General features: G+C 39.1%; 1 protein-coding gene across 2 annotated transcripts in view; it reads left to right on the forward strand.

The window, feature by feature from the left end:
• Window positions 1-16,067, forward strand: part of SVEP1 (sushi, von Willebrand factor type A, EGF and pentraxin domain containing 1) — a 119,618-nt gene that overhangs the window by 16,060 nt on the left and 87,491 nt on the right. For both annotated transcript variants that reach the window (XM_032095312.1, XM_032095313.1), the window contains exons 2-3: window positions 261-516; window positions 1,704-1,880. In XM_032095312.1, the coding sequence (XP_031951203.1) occupies window positions 261-516; window positions 1,704-1,880 (433 nt within the window). The remainder of the gene's footprint in view (window positions 1-260; window positions 517-1,703; window positions 1,881-16,067) is intronic.

The raw sequence follows: 16,067 nt of genomic DNA on the forward strand, positions 1-16,067 counted from the left end.
AAGAGTGTCTCATTTCATATTGTGTCAAGGTTTCTGTGATTGTGCAAACTGTGACCACCTAAAGTGTGACCCAGTGGTTGGCCTTCTTCAACCACAGGCTCCATGTGCAGATGTTTGACCTTTGTTATAGTGGGTGATCTTGCAAGGGCTTAATTAGCTGTAAAATTCAAATAAAAGGAGTCATATAAAGGAGGAGGCAGTGTACAGATCAATCACTCTTAACCCTTTGCTGAGGTGTGCAATTTCATTTTCTCTTCCAGCAAATATTACGGCATGCCCGTGGAAATGCTACAAAAGTGATATTTCTCATTACTGATGGATATTCCAATGGGGGAGACCCAAGACCCATTGCGGCATCCTTACGTGAACTTGGAGTGGAGATCTTCACCTTTGGAATATGGCAAGGGAATATCCGAGAACTGAATGATATGGCATCCCATCCAAAAGAAGATCACTGTTATCTGCTTCACAGTTTCGCTGAATTTGAAGCTCTGGCACGCAGAGCTCTTCATGAAGGTATTAATGTCCTAACCTCAGACATCTACAGGGAGCAGAGAGGTCTGAATAGAAAGATCTCCAGTACTGTCTTGCATTTACATTTCATGTAGTGTTGATTGCCTTTTTATTTTTCTCATACTTTCTAGCAGAGGTGTTTGTCCCTCAGTTAAAAGGATAAACTTTATCTGGCTTAACTCATCACCAACAAGATGTGAGCAAAATTCTCCTCACTGATGTATATACATATTTATATCCATTGAGCTCTTCCTTTTGTCCGTGAAGAACAGACTATGCTCTTGGCCCAGTGTAGCTTGTGCTTGAATGGATGAACCTTGTAGTCAGGTACAAGAGGCATCTAATGTACACCTTAGAACTAAACTTAATACCTTTAGGATATCTCACACAGCAACAACAGTAAACCTGTTCAGAACTGATCGAGATCTCTCTGTGTAAGGGTCAATACAATTTGAGTTTATGACCTTATAGACACAGTAAAACTGGAAAGAGGAAGAGGTGGAAAGTTGTTTGGACTGTGTTTTTGCCCTATTTTAATCTGCTATATTCTGAAAAAAAAAGGTTCTTCCTGAAAAATAGAGTAGGTTTAGACAAGCAAGTGAGAACTCATGATTAAACATTTGTTTGGCAGTACTGCTTGATTGAGGCTTAGAACATGCGTCAGGCTACCCATTTGAGTTTATTTGCTATAACTTTTTAAACTGTGCTACTTTAAAATAAGCGGTATAAAATAAGCTTTTCTGGTGCTTTGTAGCCAGCCTGTTAGTTCCAGGTAAGGTTGGATTGGCTTATGTGAATGTGCCAAAGATTTTTATTTTATAATATGACCAACTGGTTTTACATGCCATGACCAAATGTTCTTCTGATGCCAAATATGGCATCCACCAAAGCTGGTAAAAGCTGTCTCAACAGCTTCTGTTGTCAGTGAGACTGCATTCTGGCAGTGCTAGACTCCAATGAAGCTGAGTGAGAAAATCTGAGTGTACTGTGGATTTCAGTGAGCCTTTTTCCAGAATAAGGACACCAATCTTTCGCATGCTGAGCATAGCAAGGCTCTGCTTCATGCTGCCACCACTAGTACTTGGAACTGGAGCCTAGGGTTTTTAACAAATGTTTCACTAATGATATAATGTGAGATGGTGGGATTACTTTTGTTTGAATTCTTTGTTAATGAACTGATACAATTCCAGACCTGCCCTCTGGCAGCTATATCCAAGAAGATATATCGCATTGTTCATACCTCTGCGAGGCAAACGAAAACTGCTGTGACATCATGGCAAGCTGTAAATGTGGCACTCACACTGGCCAGTTCGAGTGTATCTGTGAAAAAGGATACTATGGTAAAGGACTACAACATGAATGTACAGGTGAGTCTCGTGTCTCAGTATTTGGATTTCTCTGTATGGTCTGAGTACATGGCTAATCTATCTGAGAGCTAAAAGATGTGTTTGGGATTATGGCTATGAACCTGCATCAAAATGCTTCCAAGGCTTCTGGAAAACTCTCTGGCTGAAGACATAGAATAGCTCTAGCAGTCAAACTCACCTCATACCTCGTCTTCAGCAGTAGCTCAAAGAGATGCACAGGAAAGAGATAAGAACAGGGCAAGTCCTCTGACAAAGTAAAGCTTCCCTGAAACACAGCACACCGGAAATTTGTGACTATGAGTTTACCAAGTCTGAGGTAATATCTTTTTCCCTCAAGTGCTCATAGTACATTTTTCCCTCATGACGAACTTTCACAAACTGTCCTGTTTGGAGAGGGGCCTACAATTGTGGATCTTTGCAGGACAAATTCTGAGCAAAACTTACAGTCATGTAAATGTGCTTTAATTTCTCATTATGACTTCCAGTTACTATACAGGAAGAAAACATTTGAGTCACTAAGCAGAGGCTTGTCATTGGGACATTTCACTGATACTGGTTTTGCTACTACTTTTTGGACAAGCCCTTTTACTCATATGCATTCAAAGTATTGTTAAAATAACAACAGTTTACGCTTCTTTGCAGAAGTTGATCTGTAAAGTTGTATTATACTCCCTGCCAATTATCACATTGTAATTCAACTTGTTCCTCTGGAATACCTTTCCTTTTTTCAGTAGGTAAGCAGAAATTCATTGGGTTTTGAGTGCAATATGAGTAGAGGAATGTAGTTAGGAATCAATGTCAGCACTAGCACATTGGATCGGAATCGTATTTTATGTAAGTAGCTGTAGCTTTCTTGTGTGCTCAATTAATTCTAAACAGATACACTATTCAATTTTGCTTATTTTCAATTCTGATTTATTTAGACCACATTTTCATCGTATTTTTTTCTTTTGTCATTAATTTTCCTTCTCTTTGAGTGCCATAGTAAGCAATGAACAGAATAGATACAGCATTTCTACCTCTATCAGTAGCTTGTATCATTAAATATTGCTTTGAGCTGTTCCTAAAGAGAGCAGGACCATCATTTTAGAGCTTCCCTTTCTACATGAAAGGGTCTTTTGATGGGGTAAGTGTACATTTCAAGTGCCACCAAAAATGGTAAATGTCAGATTTCTTAAAATGGGCACTTTGCAGCTGCAGACAAAAGTTTTCAATTTTGCTTCTTTGGTAGGTGCTTCTGAAATAAGTTTGTAGGAGGGTCTGATGTTAGATACACTGCCAGTAAGCTGATGATTGCAGCCATCTGCTCTGTGATGGCAACTGAAGTTGCATACATGTACTTTAGGGAGAATTTGACCTAAGTAACTCAAACCTTTTCTTTATGTATTCTCTCTTCAACTCTTGCATTCTTCAAGACAGACAGGAAAAAAAGAGAATACATGTTCTTTAAAACAGCCTATTTTTACATCTTTTATTCTGAAAAGGATTTCAACCTTTTTTTTTAACATTTCACATCTGAGCATAGCTGTGGATTTGGAAAGCATAAAGAATCTTAAGAATGCATCTTAACTTTTCGTCACTCTATAACGTGCGGGAGGATTTGTGGCAAGTTTACAGTGACAGGACTTCAATTTTAATTGGACTATTTTTAGCATTTTTTGGCAAAACCTGAAGATACACCACTAGCCCATGCTTCCCTAGTACAGTAAGGCTTTTTTTTAAAAGAATTTGAATTAAGAGGGAAATTGTTTTTCTGTGAAGTAGGTTATTTTTGCTATTGTGTTTCTTCTCTGGTTATATTCTGTATGCTCTTGTGCTTTTCATTATACCACCTTACTGTTGTTTGTAGTTTTAAATGTGAGGCATCAGAATAACATGTAAAATCCTAACAATTTTTTACTTTCATAATTACCAGAAAACACTCTCTAGAAAGCTTCTGTAAAACTAAATAGGAGCCACATGCTTTGTGCTGGAAAGCAGAAATTCAGTGTCCCCTCCCACTCTTTGTAATATTGTTGATGATGTGCGACTGAAGGAAGAACAGACCGACTGTTCTCTACTTTAAAAAGCAAACCAAACAAAACTTCTTGGCGTACACTGGGAACTTCATGTGGCCAGAGACATCTGTGATGATTGTGGCAAAGGAAGGGAGAGAGAGGAAAAATGGAGGCAGGATTGTAACCAGTTCCCAAGTATTGCAGAGTGCATAAACACCTCCTCTTCAGTAACTCTTCACTTTTTCTTCTCCTTCTTTTCCTTGATTACAAATGTTGAGGTTCAAACCAGAGACAACCAAAGAAAAATACAGAAGGCAGCAAAAATAAATCTTGTGATTTTTCATTAAGACTCTTTTTTCCATTTCATCAATAAAAGGCGAGTTGTTCAAATCAACTGCACCTTTCATAGGAGAGTAAAACAAATGTCCAGATCTCCATTTGTATCTTCTTCTCTCTCTTAGGAGATTAGAATCTATGTCTTTAATACGGCCTTTTCACAATTTTTTTTCAGTAGGACTCTCCTTGGAAAGCTCTGTTTTAAGTGGTCTCTTGGGTTGGATGACCTTTTAGGTTCAAGATGATGCAGATAAAGGTGGGACCCATCATGTTCACCTCATCAGTTACTCCTAAGAAGCATCACAGTTATTGGGGAGGTTAGGAAACTGTTGTCTTACAACCACTAGTTTCTTTTTTCTAACATGTAGACCCCATTTTTTGCAGCACAAGGTATCCAAAAAGATGATGTGCAGCTCACAGGGCAGAACGAGTAACTTCATTCCTTCTAGTCTAGGCTGGTTATTCATTCTTTTGTTTATATTTAGCTCACTGCTTGGGTATAATTATTGAATTCCACCATATGCATGAATATTTAATAGGTTGCCTAGGCTTTTATTTAGGAATATGCAGCATATCAGTAATCATGTGCACAACCACAAGGGCAACAGTTTTGGCTCCAAAACACCACATAGATTAGATTTCTGAAGAGCCTTTCCAATGAAACATGAAAACATGTGAAAACTTAACTTTTTTTTCCTTTTTTTTAACAAATATTAATTCAGAACACATTACTGAAAAGACTTTAAACCGGGGATATGTACATCCAGCAATGCGGGGAAGATTTGCATTTTGTGGTTTCTTGGACTGAGGAGCCAGTTTTCATCTGAGCATTTTTTCCATGAGGTTTTCAGGATTGTTCCTGTTGAGAATGCAAAACAAAACCTGATGTTCATAAAATGGCTATCTTTCTAGTTAGAAAGAAACTTCTGTGTTTAATGTATTACTGGGAGTTCTTTTCTTAGTCACACAGGAAGAACTTTAATTCCGGTGGTGTGTCCAATGGTCTAGTCAAAGGAAAGTAAATATTTCTGCTGCCATGCTGTCTCCTTCCTCCCTTGCTTTTGACAGGAGCTTCTACTCCCCAGAAGCTGAATCACCCTTTCTCAATATTTCTTTATGTGAGGTATTTCTTTAGCTGCCCTAGAGGAGTTACTGGGTTAATGAAACTATACTCTTCAGTAAGTGCCTACCATGGATCTGGAGGAAAACCACCAACAGTACAGAGATTCTGACAGAAAGGGAGGGAAAAGAAAGCAAGAAAGGTAGTGTGAAGAAGAGTGTTGATAATGTCTCCAAGCACAGTAAGATTTCAGGCTAAATTTTCCTATTGTATCTGAAGGTTTGAATTAGTTTATGGAACTGCAGATTCTCAAGCTCTTAGAACTTAGCTTCTTGCTGTCTCACAAAGCAGTGCTATTTTATGCTTTCATTCATTGATTCTACATCTTAAAACTGGGTGGGAGTCTGCTTTGATTCCTCTCTTCTCCTTTGCTTTTAATTTCTAAGCCAAAAAAACACTCTTCAGTTTTAACTTAGCTGTCAGTAAAAGAGGGCTCTCTGAAAGACCTGCAGCCAATGAAAACCGATAAATTGAAAAAGGGGCATTTCTTCAAAGTGTCAAATGGCTGCTAGTGTGGTATTTTGTGTCATATAACCCTGCAGATCTTGATATACCAAAACAAGGAAGCAAATAAAAATTTTACATCTGCAAGGAAGTTGGGGTGTATGTGCTTAATGAAGCCTTAATTAAATGCTTTCAAAACCTTCACAGTTTGGAAAGACTTAGGAGTTAGACTCACCTGCTGTAGAGACAGAAAAGTTTTACTGGAGAGACCTTTCTCTGTGTACAGCATCTGTCAACATGTGATTCGCCCCTTTTACTGAACAGCTCTTTAATCATTATCCCATTTCTGTAACCCTTTGGGGGGATGAGATACTTTTGTATACTTTATTATTTGTAATTTAGTCTTCCTTTGTTGCAGCCTCTTTTGAGTGGCTTTCCATCTGTGACAATACACAGAGGTTCTATTGTGAATACACTGTGTCAAAATGCCTGGCTGTCATGTAAGGAGGAGGGATCTAAACCAAGAGCAAGGATGCAAAATGCCTGTAACTAAGTAATGCTGAATTGATGCGTAATTAACACTGGCAAAAATATTCCTTGTTGCCATTCTGTGTATTTTTTTCTGTTTCTTATAAATTTTGTGAGTCTTTATGGGTAAGAGTTTCAGGACAACATCATGATGGTTAAATACAAAAGAAATGTAAATGTGTTTTTCTAGTGAGGGTGTCATAACATCATAAGAGGTGAGTACAAGAGAAATGTGAATCAGTTTTCCAGTGGTTTTCTGCTGAGAGTACTGGAAGACAAGTGGATGAGAAAGGTGGAAATAAAAACCAGATACTATAGGCATGGCTACAGAAGTTTAGTAGGTTGATTACCTTTAAAAATTTTTTTTAAGACTGAAAACAATAATGTAAGAAACAGGACTGAAGAAAATGGCTTTTACAAATATTTTATGTGCAAAATAAACACATCTGGAAGCATGCAGACATGCTATTCCAGATTTTTTACATTTAAATCTGCTTTCTCATAAATTCGTCCCTTGAAGTGCAGTATTTCCTGCTCTTGCTTCTGGAAGTTAGGGTACAGGTTCTCCTGCTTGTTGCTATAGGAAGCAAAGCAAGGCTGAGGGAAAAACTTAATTGGATGCTGCAAGATTTTTCAAAATGGAGCACACAATAGAAATAAATCCTTTGGTTTGAAAATTTAAAAGTGTGCTGTCAGTGTATTCTTCATATCAGGAGAGGCTTTGGGTTGGTTTGTTTTTTTTTTTTTTATTTTGTAGGAATGACTGACGGAGATGGAGGTAGCTGCATGATCCTACAGTACCTTTGCTGTTTTTTTAAGTGACTTCTGACACAAAGTCATTTGTTGGCCGCCTGTACAACCTGCTTTATGAAGATGGAGCATTTCTGGCAGTGAATTTAAAGACAGATTTAGTCCATCAGAAAAACTCTTAAACAAACCGTAGAGTCGGACAGTGAGCTCTCCATAAAAAAAAAAAAAAAAAGTTTTAATATCGATCCACAAGGACTTTGCCTGCAAAATTGTAAAAAAGGGGGTTTTCTTAGTCAATTTGGTACAGGTTTTTTCACATAAATAACTAGCACATGAAGCTGCAGGTGGGTTTTCCCCATATCTGTAGTTTAGACAAGCCAGTTGAAGTGGGTAAGAGTATCTCCACTACTATCAATGTGATCTGGATCAAGTCCTTGGAACTGAGTGACTCTTCACCTTGTGTGTCAACTATATAAATCGTCTGTTGCAAAAGTAAATATTGTAACATGATATCCAATATGGGTAACGATGTTTCTATGGTATGTGGGGTTTTTTTTCTCTGTACCACGTAACTTGTCCCCCTTGAATTTTAAAGGAACTGTCGCAGCAAAGAAAACCCAAAAACTGAAAAAAAAATCTACCAACAAAAAAGTTTTCTCTGCATTTCTGCACCATTTCTGAGGAACTTCTTTAACAAATGAAGTTGTAGGGTGAAGGTGAATACCCAGATTCAATTTTGACATATGCAGACCAGAAAAGCAGAGATATAATTTTGCATCTGTACATAGTATTGAAAAGATTCATCCTTTCCATCTAGACGTCATCTGAGGCTTTAGAAAATAAGTTTCTATGCTAAACCAGACTCTTTCCTATTAAGTACACAACTGTGTCTGAAATAAATTTGTTGGAATGTTAGAAAGTGATATACAGCTTACTCTTTTTTCCTTATCTTCAAAGTGATATATCTTGGTCATCTCCAAATGTCATGAAAATAAAGCCTCCAGAACATAGGTGCAATTTGAGGAGAAAAAAATCAACCACTTGGAGGGCTTGAGAGATGCAGAAACCATACTCTGATTACAAATAGACACGACACAGAAATAATCTTCAGCTTTCTGTGTCAATCGGACTTAGGCTCTCCACGGAGCCTGTCTCCATGTGTCCTTTGTCCACAAGGTAAACATTTCAGGCAGTCATTCTAATGAAAAAGGTTAAAAAAAAAGTGTAAATACAGTACCTGCTAGGTTTAACCTTTCATTAAATGACTGCAAAACCATTACTTTTAAGCCTGGGCTTTGTCCTGAGACTCTAGACAGGATGAAAAGCAGGCTCCCTTCACTGAGATTGTACATGGTATGAAAACATCCTTTTTCGGTGGTGCAGTCCTGGGAGAAGTGGTGGTTTACAAAATCTGCCCTGGACATGCCGTCTTTAACTGCTTAAAATGTTCATCAGCCAGTTGTCGCTGATTTTTAAACAGTTTAGGCTCAAACCATTTTAATAAGGGCCTTTGATAAGCCATTGACTGGTCCTGCAGATTTGAGAATCTATTTTAGGATTGGGACTGGCATCATAGCAGGCATTTACTGGAATAGTTGTCCCTTGAAATCCTTAATGAAAAGTTTTCTACTGCAACATTCTTTGGTTACCTCTGTGGATCACATAGTGTCATCTTACTTTCACTGCCTTTTCAGAAACACATAGCCAGGATGTTTTCATAGACATATTGTTCCTGAATTTGTGCCATCTCACAAATTAAAAGCAGACATCTTAGCGTTCTGTGAGCTTTTAAGTAACTTTTGTCTTAGAGAAGAAAAGATTTAAATTCTTGAAACAGTGCATCAAGGACAAAACGAGATAGCAGTATACAGCAAAGTGTTAATTTTGAAGTGAGGAGAGAGGTTAAGAGACTTAAAATTTGTTTTAATTACTTACTTTGTTCCCGGTGGGTCTCCGAGGCTCTGAAGCTTCACATTTAACTACTTAAGTAATTCCTAGAAAGTAATTACTACAGTTAACTTGCAAGTTTTAATCTTAGTACCTGTGAGGTTGCGCATAAGTATCATGATTTCTATTGTCATAAAGTTGCACCGGAAGTCTTGTCAAAGCTGATTCATTTAACTGGACTTGAGCATAGCACTCTCATTGTGACAAAATCAGGCATCCCCTGTGTCTCTACATTTGGATTTTGATGGATTGTATACAGTGTATTTGTCACACTGTCAAACAAATTTGACTCTTATCTCTCAGAATCAGTTTCACATTGAAGTGAGGTGTAGGAATATTTCCTTTTTTAAAAAAATCCTTGTCTTGCCTTATGCTGTGAAATTTACTTTACCCAAGCCAGGGAATACTGCAAAGTGCTTTCACTGTAAGAAAGACTACTGTTCCTTTCAACATTTTAAACAAAATTATCTACTTCTCTCCCAATATGATAGTACTGTGTAAAAAATGCAATTTGCAGCAATTGCAAATGTTCAGAGGTGGTGACCTGTTACTTGCCTTGGTCTTGCTGAGAGGGGGAAGAAAACTTAGAAGTAAAGGTGCACAAAGCTCATCAATAATAACCACATCTGAATAAGTCATTTGTTTGCAGATTTTGACGTAAGCAAAGCCTTTCAAGGACTGTGTACCTGAAAAGCAATATAGAGGTTTCTTCACTTGTCTACCACCCTCATAAGGCATAAACATCGTAGTGAGAAGGGATGAGATTGTTTTTCTGCTGCCTCTTTGGTTCAGTCCCATCCAGCTGATTTCTCTGTGCTCTCTGTGGAAAATTGTCTGGCAGGTTCCTCAGATCATTTCACAATTACTTCAGGGAAGAGCCCTCTCTGTCCTCTGCAGTTGTGCTCCTTGCTCCCACATTCTCTGTTTCTTCAGACCCACGGGGGTCCAGAAGCATTTCACATTCTAGTACCACTCAAGAAAAGGCCATGGACACCAAGAAGCGTATGGTGGAAAAAACACTGTGATGAAAAGGGTCCAAAAGCACACTCATCTTGGAGAAGAATCACAGCATGTAGGCTGCAGATATTCCATTATAAACTGATTATATCTGCCAAGTACTCAGCAGCCGGAATGGAGCAGTTGGGTTGACTGTCTATAAGCACCCATGTTTTTTCTTCTATCGGCCTAAAATCTGCTGCAGGTAGCCCAAATTTCTCAACCTGAAACAATGCTGACTGCATAGTGGAGTGTGATCCGGTCCCTAGGGAATGAGAAAGCAGCAGCACAGATCAATTTTGTGAAACAGGAAATTGTTTTTTTACTGGGTTTGTTGGCGATTTGATGAAAACAGAATCAGGACTCTGTGTAGAAATGGGAACCACTTCAGGCCAAAACCCTAGGGTTTCATTTGTAACCATGCAAAACAAAGCCAGAACAACAACTCAATACTTCCAATGCAGATGTTGTAGTAGAACTGGCACCTGAAGGTGGTTTGAGAAGTTGAACTTTTTCTCCCTAGACTGAAATTTATTGAATAGGAGAATTTTTAATCAATAAGACTAGGAAGAATGAATGGACCTTGGGGCTGGTGGGGAGTTGGGAAACAGTGATGATACAGAAGTGAGTAAAACATAGTTAATGGAAAGCAGTGTGTGGTCTAATTATAGTCATGTCATTTAGATATAATTTGGACCTGACAGATTTGAAACAAAACCCTATAAAATTAGGCACTAAATTGCAGGTTTTAAGCAGTGTAAAGCCTAGAGAAACGGCAAAAATCTCCCATCTGTGTAGGTATGGGCAGATGCACTGATTTTACACAGACCTGCACTTATTTTAACAACTTCAGATCTTTCTCCTGGCCATTAAGAAAATATGCTGGTTTTTTTTTTTCCCCTGACATCAAAAGAAACATTCTGAAGATAGCAAAAAAAAAAAGGACAAACTTTTGCCCCAAAAAAGTTCAAAGAAAGGGTATTCCCTTGTATAGGCTAGTAAGTATCCATGCAAAATTGCCATTTCCTTGTGGCATGGGGTTTGTTTCTCAAACAAAAATTCCAGAAGATAAAGTACAAGAACTTTTCTGCGTTGAGGCTACTAATACTGCATGTCATTTTTTTACAGATTATTGCCATTAACTCCAGCCTGTTCATTGGTTAAAACTTCACAGATTAATTGAGAGTACAGCATTCCTCTGACTATTGTCAAGCTCCGCGTCAGCTCTGGTTTTTGGTTTTATGGCAGAAAAGTGCTTGCTAAATTCTCACTGTGTTCCCCTAGTGAAACTCATATCTGGAAATACACATAGGTGGTATTGAAAACTGTAGAGAGGCAGTATTCTGGTGGAACACAGAAGCACCTACAGGTGGGAATACTCTAAGTCACGTGAATTTAAAAACATATATTCTGAGTTTTATGACTGTATAAAAATAGCTGGAGCTCTGGAAGAAACTGTTAGCCTGTTATTGTGTTTTCTCTTTCTATTCCTCATTTCACACATCACCCACCTGCTGACTTCAGAACACACCATGAACTGTGCAGGCATGGGAATGTCAGCCTGTTAAAGCCTGCTGCAATAACTTTAGCATCATAGGAGTGCAACTTACATCAGCAACACCGTGTGTGCCCACTCTGGGGAGTCCAGTCAAGGATGGAGGTGCACTAGCAACTTTAAATGCAGCAGATTAATGGTCTGTATCTTCTGCATCTCTTACCTCTGTGTGACACAGTGGTGCCTTGAGTCTCAAAACAGATGGCATGGAAGAGGGGTTTTCTTGCAGGAATATGAAATACTGTAAAAGTCAGTCAAGTAACTCAGTTCACAGGACTAAGTTTTTCTACATACAAGGAGGAAAGTGGGAAACTGAGTAGCCTTGTTCTGAGGAGTCAAGGTGTCAGCACAGGATGTAAGTAGTGCTTACCAAGCCTCATGGTCATATACCAGAAGAGCTACACGTTGTTAAGCTGGTGTTTCTTTTGGACTTGCATTATTTTCTGTCTCACAGAGATATTAGTATGTATTCCTAAGCATACTCTGATCCTTTAGGCCTATTTCTGTTGTCAGCTTGGTGAAGAATATCACATGAAATGCAAATGTTTCCCTCATTTTAGAGCCTAAGCCTTTGCCTCAACTTTGTATCAAAATATGCTGTCACTTGCAAATCCCATCATTTGAGGGTTTTATGCCATTTTGAATTGTAGAGGAGTAAAACACATATATAAATTTTGCTCTTTTTTATTTCTGAATGGAAATTCAAAATGCCTTATGAATTGCAATACCTTTTTTAAAACATTACACTTCTGTAAACACCCATATTCTTCCTGGATGACCAAAAACATTTAAAAACTTGTCCCAATGGTAGCACAGAGGTTCTGGCTAGGTCATGGCACAGGTCGTGTCAGGGGTTCTGGTTAGGTCATGGCACAAAGGCAAGGACACTTAGTTTTCTTTAGTGACTTGACTTCATCAGTGAGAGTAGCCAAGCTGCGTCCATGTATGGCTTTTTAAGTGGACCAGTACCTCACCTTGTGCTCACAGTCCGAACTCCTGAGAACCGAAGTAATGTGATCACAAAATTTGGACTGAGAGAGATCATACTTGCCTCAGACACTAAGGGACCCTCTGGCAGTATCTCTTTAGTGTAACAGTAGCTGAGTGTTCCCTCATGCGTACCTTTTTCACTGCTTAGCAGTGATACTCCATTGCAGTACTCATAGAATCGTAGAACTGTTTAGGTTGGAAAAGATGACTGAGATCATTGGTTCTGGCCATTAACCTAACACTGCCAAGTCCACCACTAAACCGTGTTCCTAAGTACCATACCTACACATCTATTAATACCTCCAGGTTTGAGGACCCCACCACTTTTCTGGACAGTCTCTTCAAAAGTTTGACAACCCTTCTGGTGAAAAATTTTTTCGTAACATCCAACCTAAACTTCCTCTAGCACAATTTGAGGCCATTTCTTCTCAGCCTGTAGCTTGCTACTTAGAAGAGGTTGACCCCCAGCTGGCAATAACCTCCTTTCAGGGAGTTGTAGAGAGTGATAATATTTTCCCCAGAGCGTCCTTTTCTCCAGGCTAGACATCCCCAGCTCCCTCAGCTATTTGTGCTCTAGACCCTTTTCCATCTTTACTACCCTTCTCTGGGCATGCTTACCTTTTTTTCCTTTTTGCTTTAGATTGCAGTTAGCAGTGTTCCCTCCTTCTTATTCTCCATCTCTGCAGATGTGTAAGGTCTTGTTTATGGCAAAAGAGCTTAGAAAAAGGGCATTTATTTAAAGGAGAAGGTAGGACCAGAAGTGTAGCAGACCTTTTTTCTCACAAAACATGCAAAGAGTCTTGCTGCCCTTTACAAAGAGAACAAGTCATTCTGCCTTTTCAAGGTGGAAAAATTACATTTGGAGAACTGGGACAGAGACCTCAGTTTCACTTAGATGTGCAGAGAGGTTGAGAACCTGACAGTTCTTGAGACAACATCATGCTGGTGTTTCCCTACTTACAGGCGCTACTTTAGCACCTTTTGTCAATACTGATTGACCAAATTGCAAGGAGGGGTCTTAGAAACACAACTTGCTACCCTGGGATTCCTTCTCTATGGGAGAACTCCAGCATTGCAGAAAATTAGGTCTTTGCAGAGTGGCTGTCCAGTGGGGGATGAATAGTACGGTTCAGAAATGTTTTCAATGGCAGTTCTTCACAGAAGGAAGCTTCACTAGACTGAGGTCTGAGGCTGTGTATTTGGTTAAGACACTGCAAGATAATCTTTTTTATTTTTCATCTTTTTTTAACCTTTGTAGCAGAAATGTTAATTTTGTTGGCAGCCACAGGACTGAGTATTTAAAAATCCTTTCTTCAGATCTGAAGTGACCCTCTTCCTGAAGCAGACATTGCTTTAGCAAGAGTCATGTGTTCTTAAGAACATCTTTTGTATCTTGCAAAGGAGTGAGAGGCAGGGGACAACTGGGGAAAATGAAGTGAGAAGCAGTCACTTCAAGTGCTTCTTGAGCAAGCAGCAGTTAACAGTGAGCATAGTGATTTAGTTGTTATCTCAGTGCTCTTGCTTTCCATAAACAAGACTTTATTTTGATATACGTATTTGGATAATATTAAAAGAATTCAGGGAATCCTGTCAGTTTCCATAAGAGTTTTGCTTGAGGAATGGAGAATGGGATTTATGGCATTTTTCACAGTAAATCATGAGTATCAGCAGTGATTCCAGGAATTAAGCAGGAACTATAACATCAAGATTACAACAGTTTACTGAACTCTCTGCAGGGATAGTTGGGGTAGTTTCACAATATGTAAAAAAATAATTGGCAAAACCACCACTTTTTATTGCCTGATTACTGGCCTGAGCTATTGCATGTGCTTCAGCTGTCTTAAGTTAACCAAAAACTCTGTTTCCTACCCTGGGCTGCTAAGTAAATAAACATGGAAATAGTGACATATGTTCTCCATCTGCACAGTCATGTGCTATTATCTTCAGTGCTCAGAAATGTTACTTAATAGGAGTATAATCACTGTTGTTGAAAAGTATACTTAATGATGAAAATAAGGGATGTGGAAAAGAGGCCAAGTTTGGCACCTAATGCAGTAGTGACAGTTTATTGAGGGTCTGGCAGAAATAGCTTCTCTTTCCTGTTTATAATAACTTTTACTTGCTGCATTCCCCAACTGTGTTTGAGCACTGGAACTACTCTGATCTTCAGAAAAGGAGGCAGAAATAGGTATCTGGCTTTTTGGGGTTTTTTTTTAACTCCAGGATCATATGCACAGAAGCTGTTGGGAGTGGGTGTTGGAAGCAACAGCAGAAAAGGAGTATTTCTCATTAGACTATTATTCAGGAATGTACAGGGCTCTGTTAATATTTTGCCAGAGAGAAAATTCACAGTTTTTGTACCAATGAGAATGAGAAAATCTGAGGATATGGAGTCTCTTGACTACTGCTGGATTCCCTATACAACTTGCTTCTACCAGGAAAGCCAGTTTGCTCATTCAGTTTGAGCAGAGAGTAATTTTTGGTTACATTATTAAGTCCCAAGAATCACTGAACACAAAACTGTTCAAGTTGCTGAACATAGTGGAAATGGGTTTTGAACCACCAAGCACATTCTTCACTGCAGTGACCTATCAGTGCTGTGAAGCTTGGGGTACGTGCTTTGTCAGCTTCTAAACCCTCTCCCTTATTTTGTTATACTGAGCAATCCCAGGAGAAGGTGATGTGTTGTGTTAGCTGTAACATGAGACTCTTGCTCCCTGCTTCTGGAAGAAAGTGTAGCTGTGCTGAGCAAGTGCTGGCTGGATTGTGGTAACTGCAGCATGTCCAAGGGGTCGCAGGCAGTGGAGATTCTCACTTCTGTCCAGATTCATCTGGGTGTAGCACATTAGGAGTTGTTAAAGAATGAGTTTTTTCATCCCAGCTCAGACTTCTCTCTTGCCAAGTAGTCCATCTTTCAAGCTGTGGATAAAGGAGTTCTATTTCTTGTTTCACAGTGTGTGCCTCTAGCTCTCAGAGCAGTTAGCTGAGCGGCATAGACTGCAGCCCAGGGGAGCTTTTCCACTCTTCCGTATCTGACAGCCATCACTTGGGATCTGGCCTAGGGATCATTTTAGCCCTTTAGGCACCAGTTGCTGATTATTAGTCCTTCTTCTTAGGGAGGTAGGTGGTAGATTTTGCAAATATGTCCTTTTCTTGTCCTTCTCTTTTCCTTCTTGACCCAGAACCCTTTCTGAAAGGGTAAAAGGACAAGAAGAGTTATTTGATGCATGGTACAATGGTTAGACCAGGTCTAGAGAACCCTGGGCTTCCAGTGCCTTCAGACAAGACAGATACTAGATCTCTCAAACAGGTATTTTCTCAACTATGTGTAGCACAAACAAAACGTGTGGATTGTCTTTAATGAATTTTTTTTTACATCACTCTGTCTGTTTTTGGGGGGGGGGGGTTTAAATTTGCTTTTCTAAAAACGATTGTGTAACTTCACAGCAATAATGGCAAACAAGTGCATCTAGGACAGGATGGCGATGCTCTTTTCCAGTGTTTATATACTTAAATCGCAGGAA

The sequence above is a fragment of the Corvus moneduloides genome, chromosome Z (assembly GCF_009650955.1).
Source record: "Corvus moneduloides isolate bCorMon1 chromosome Z, bCorMon1.pri, whole genome shotgun sequence".
Lineage (NCBI taxonomy): Eukaryota > Metazoa > Chordata > Aves > Passeriformes > Corvidae > Corvus > Corvus moneduloides.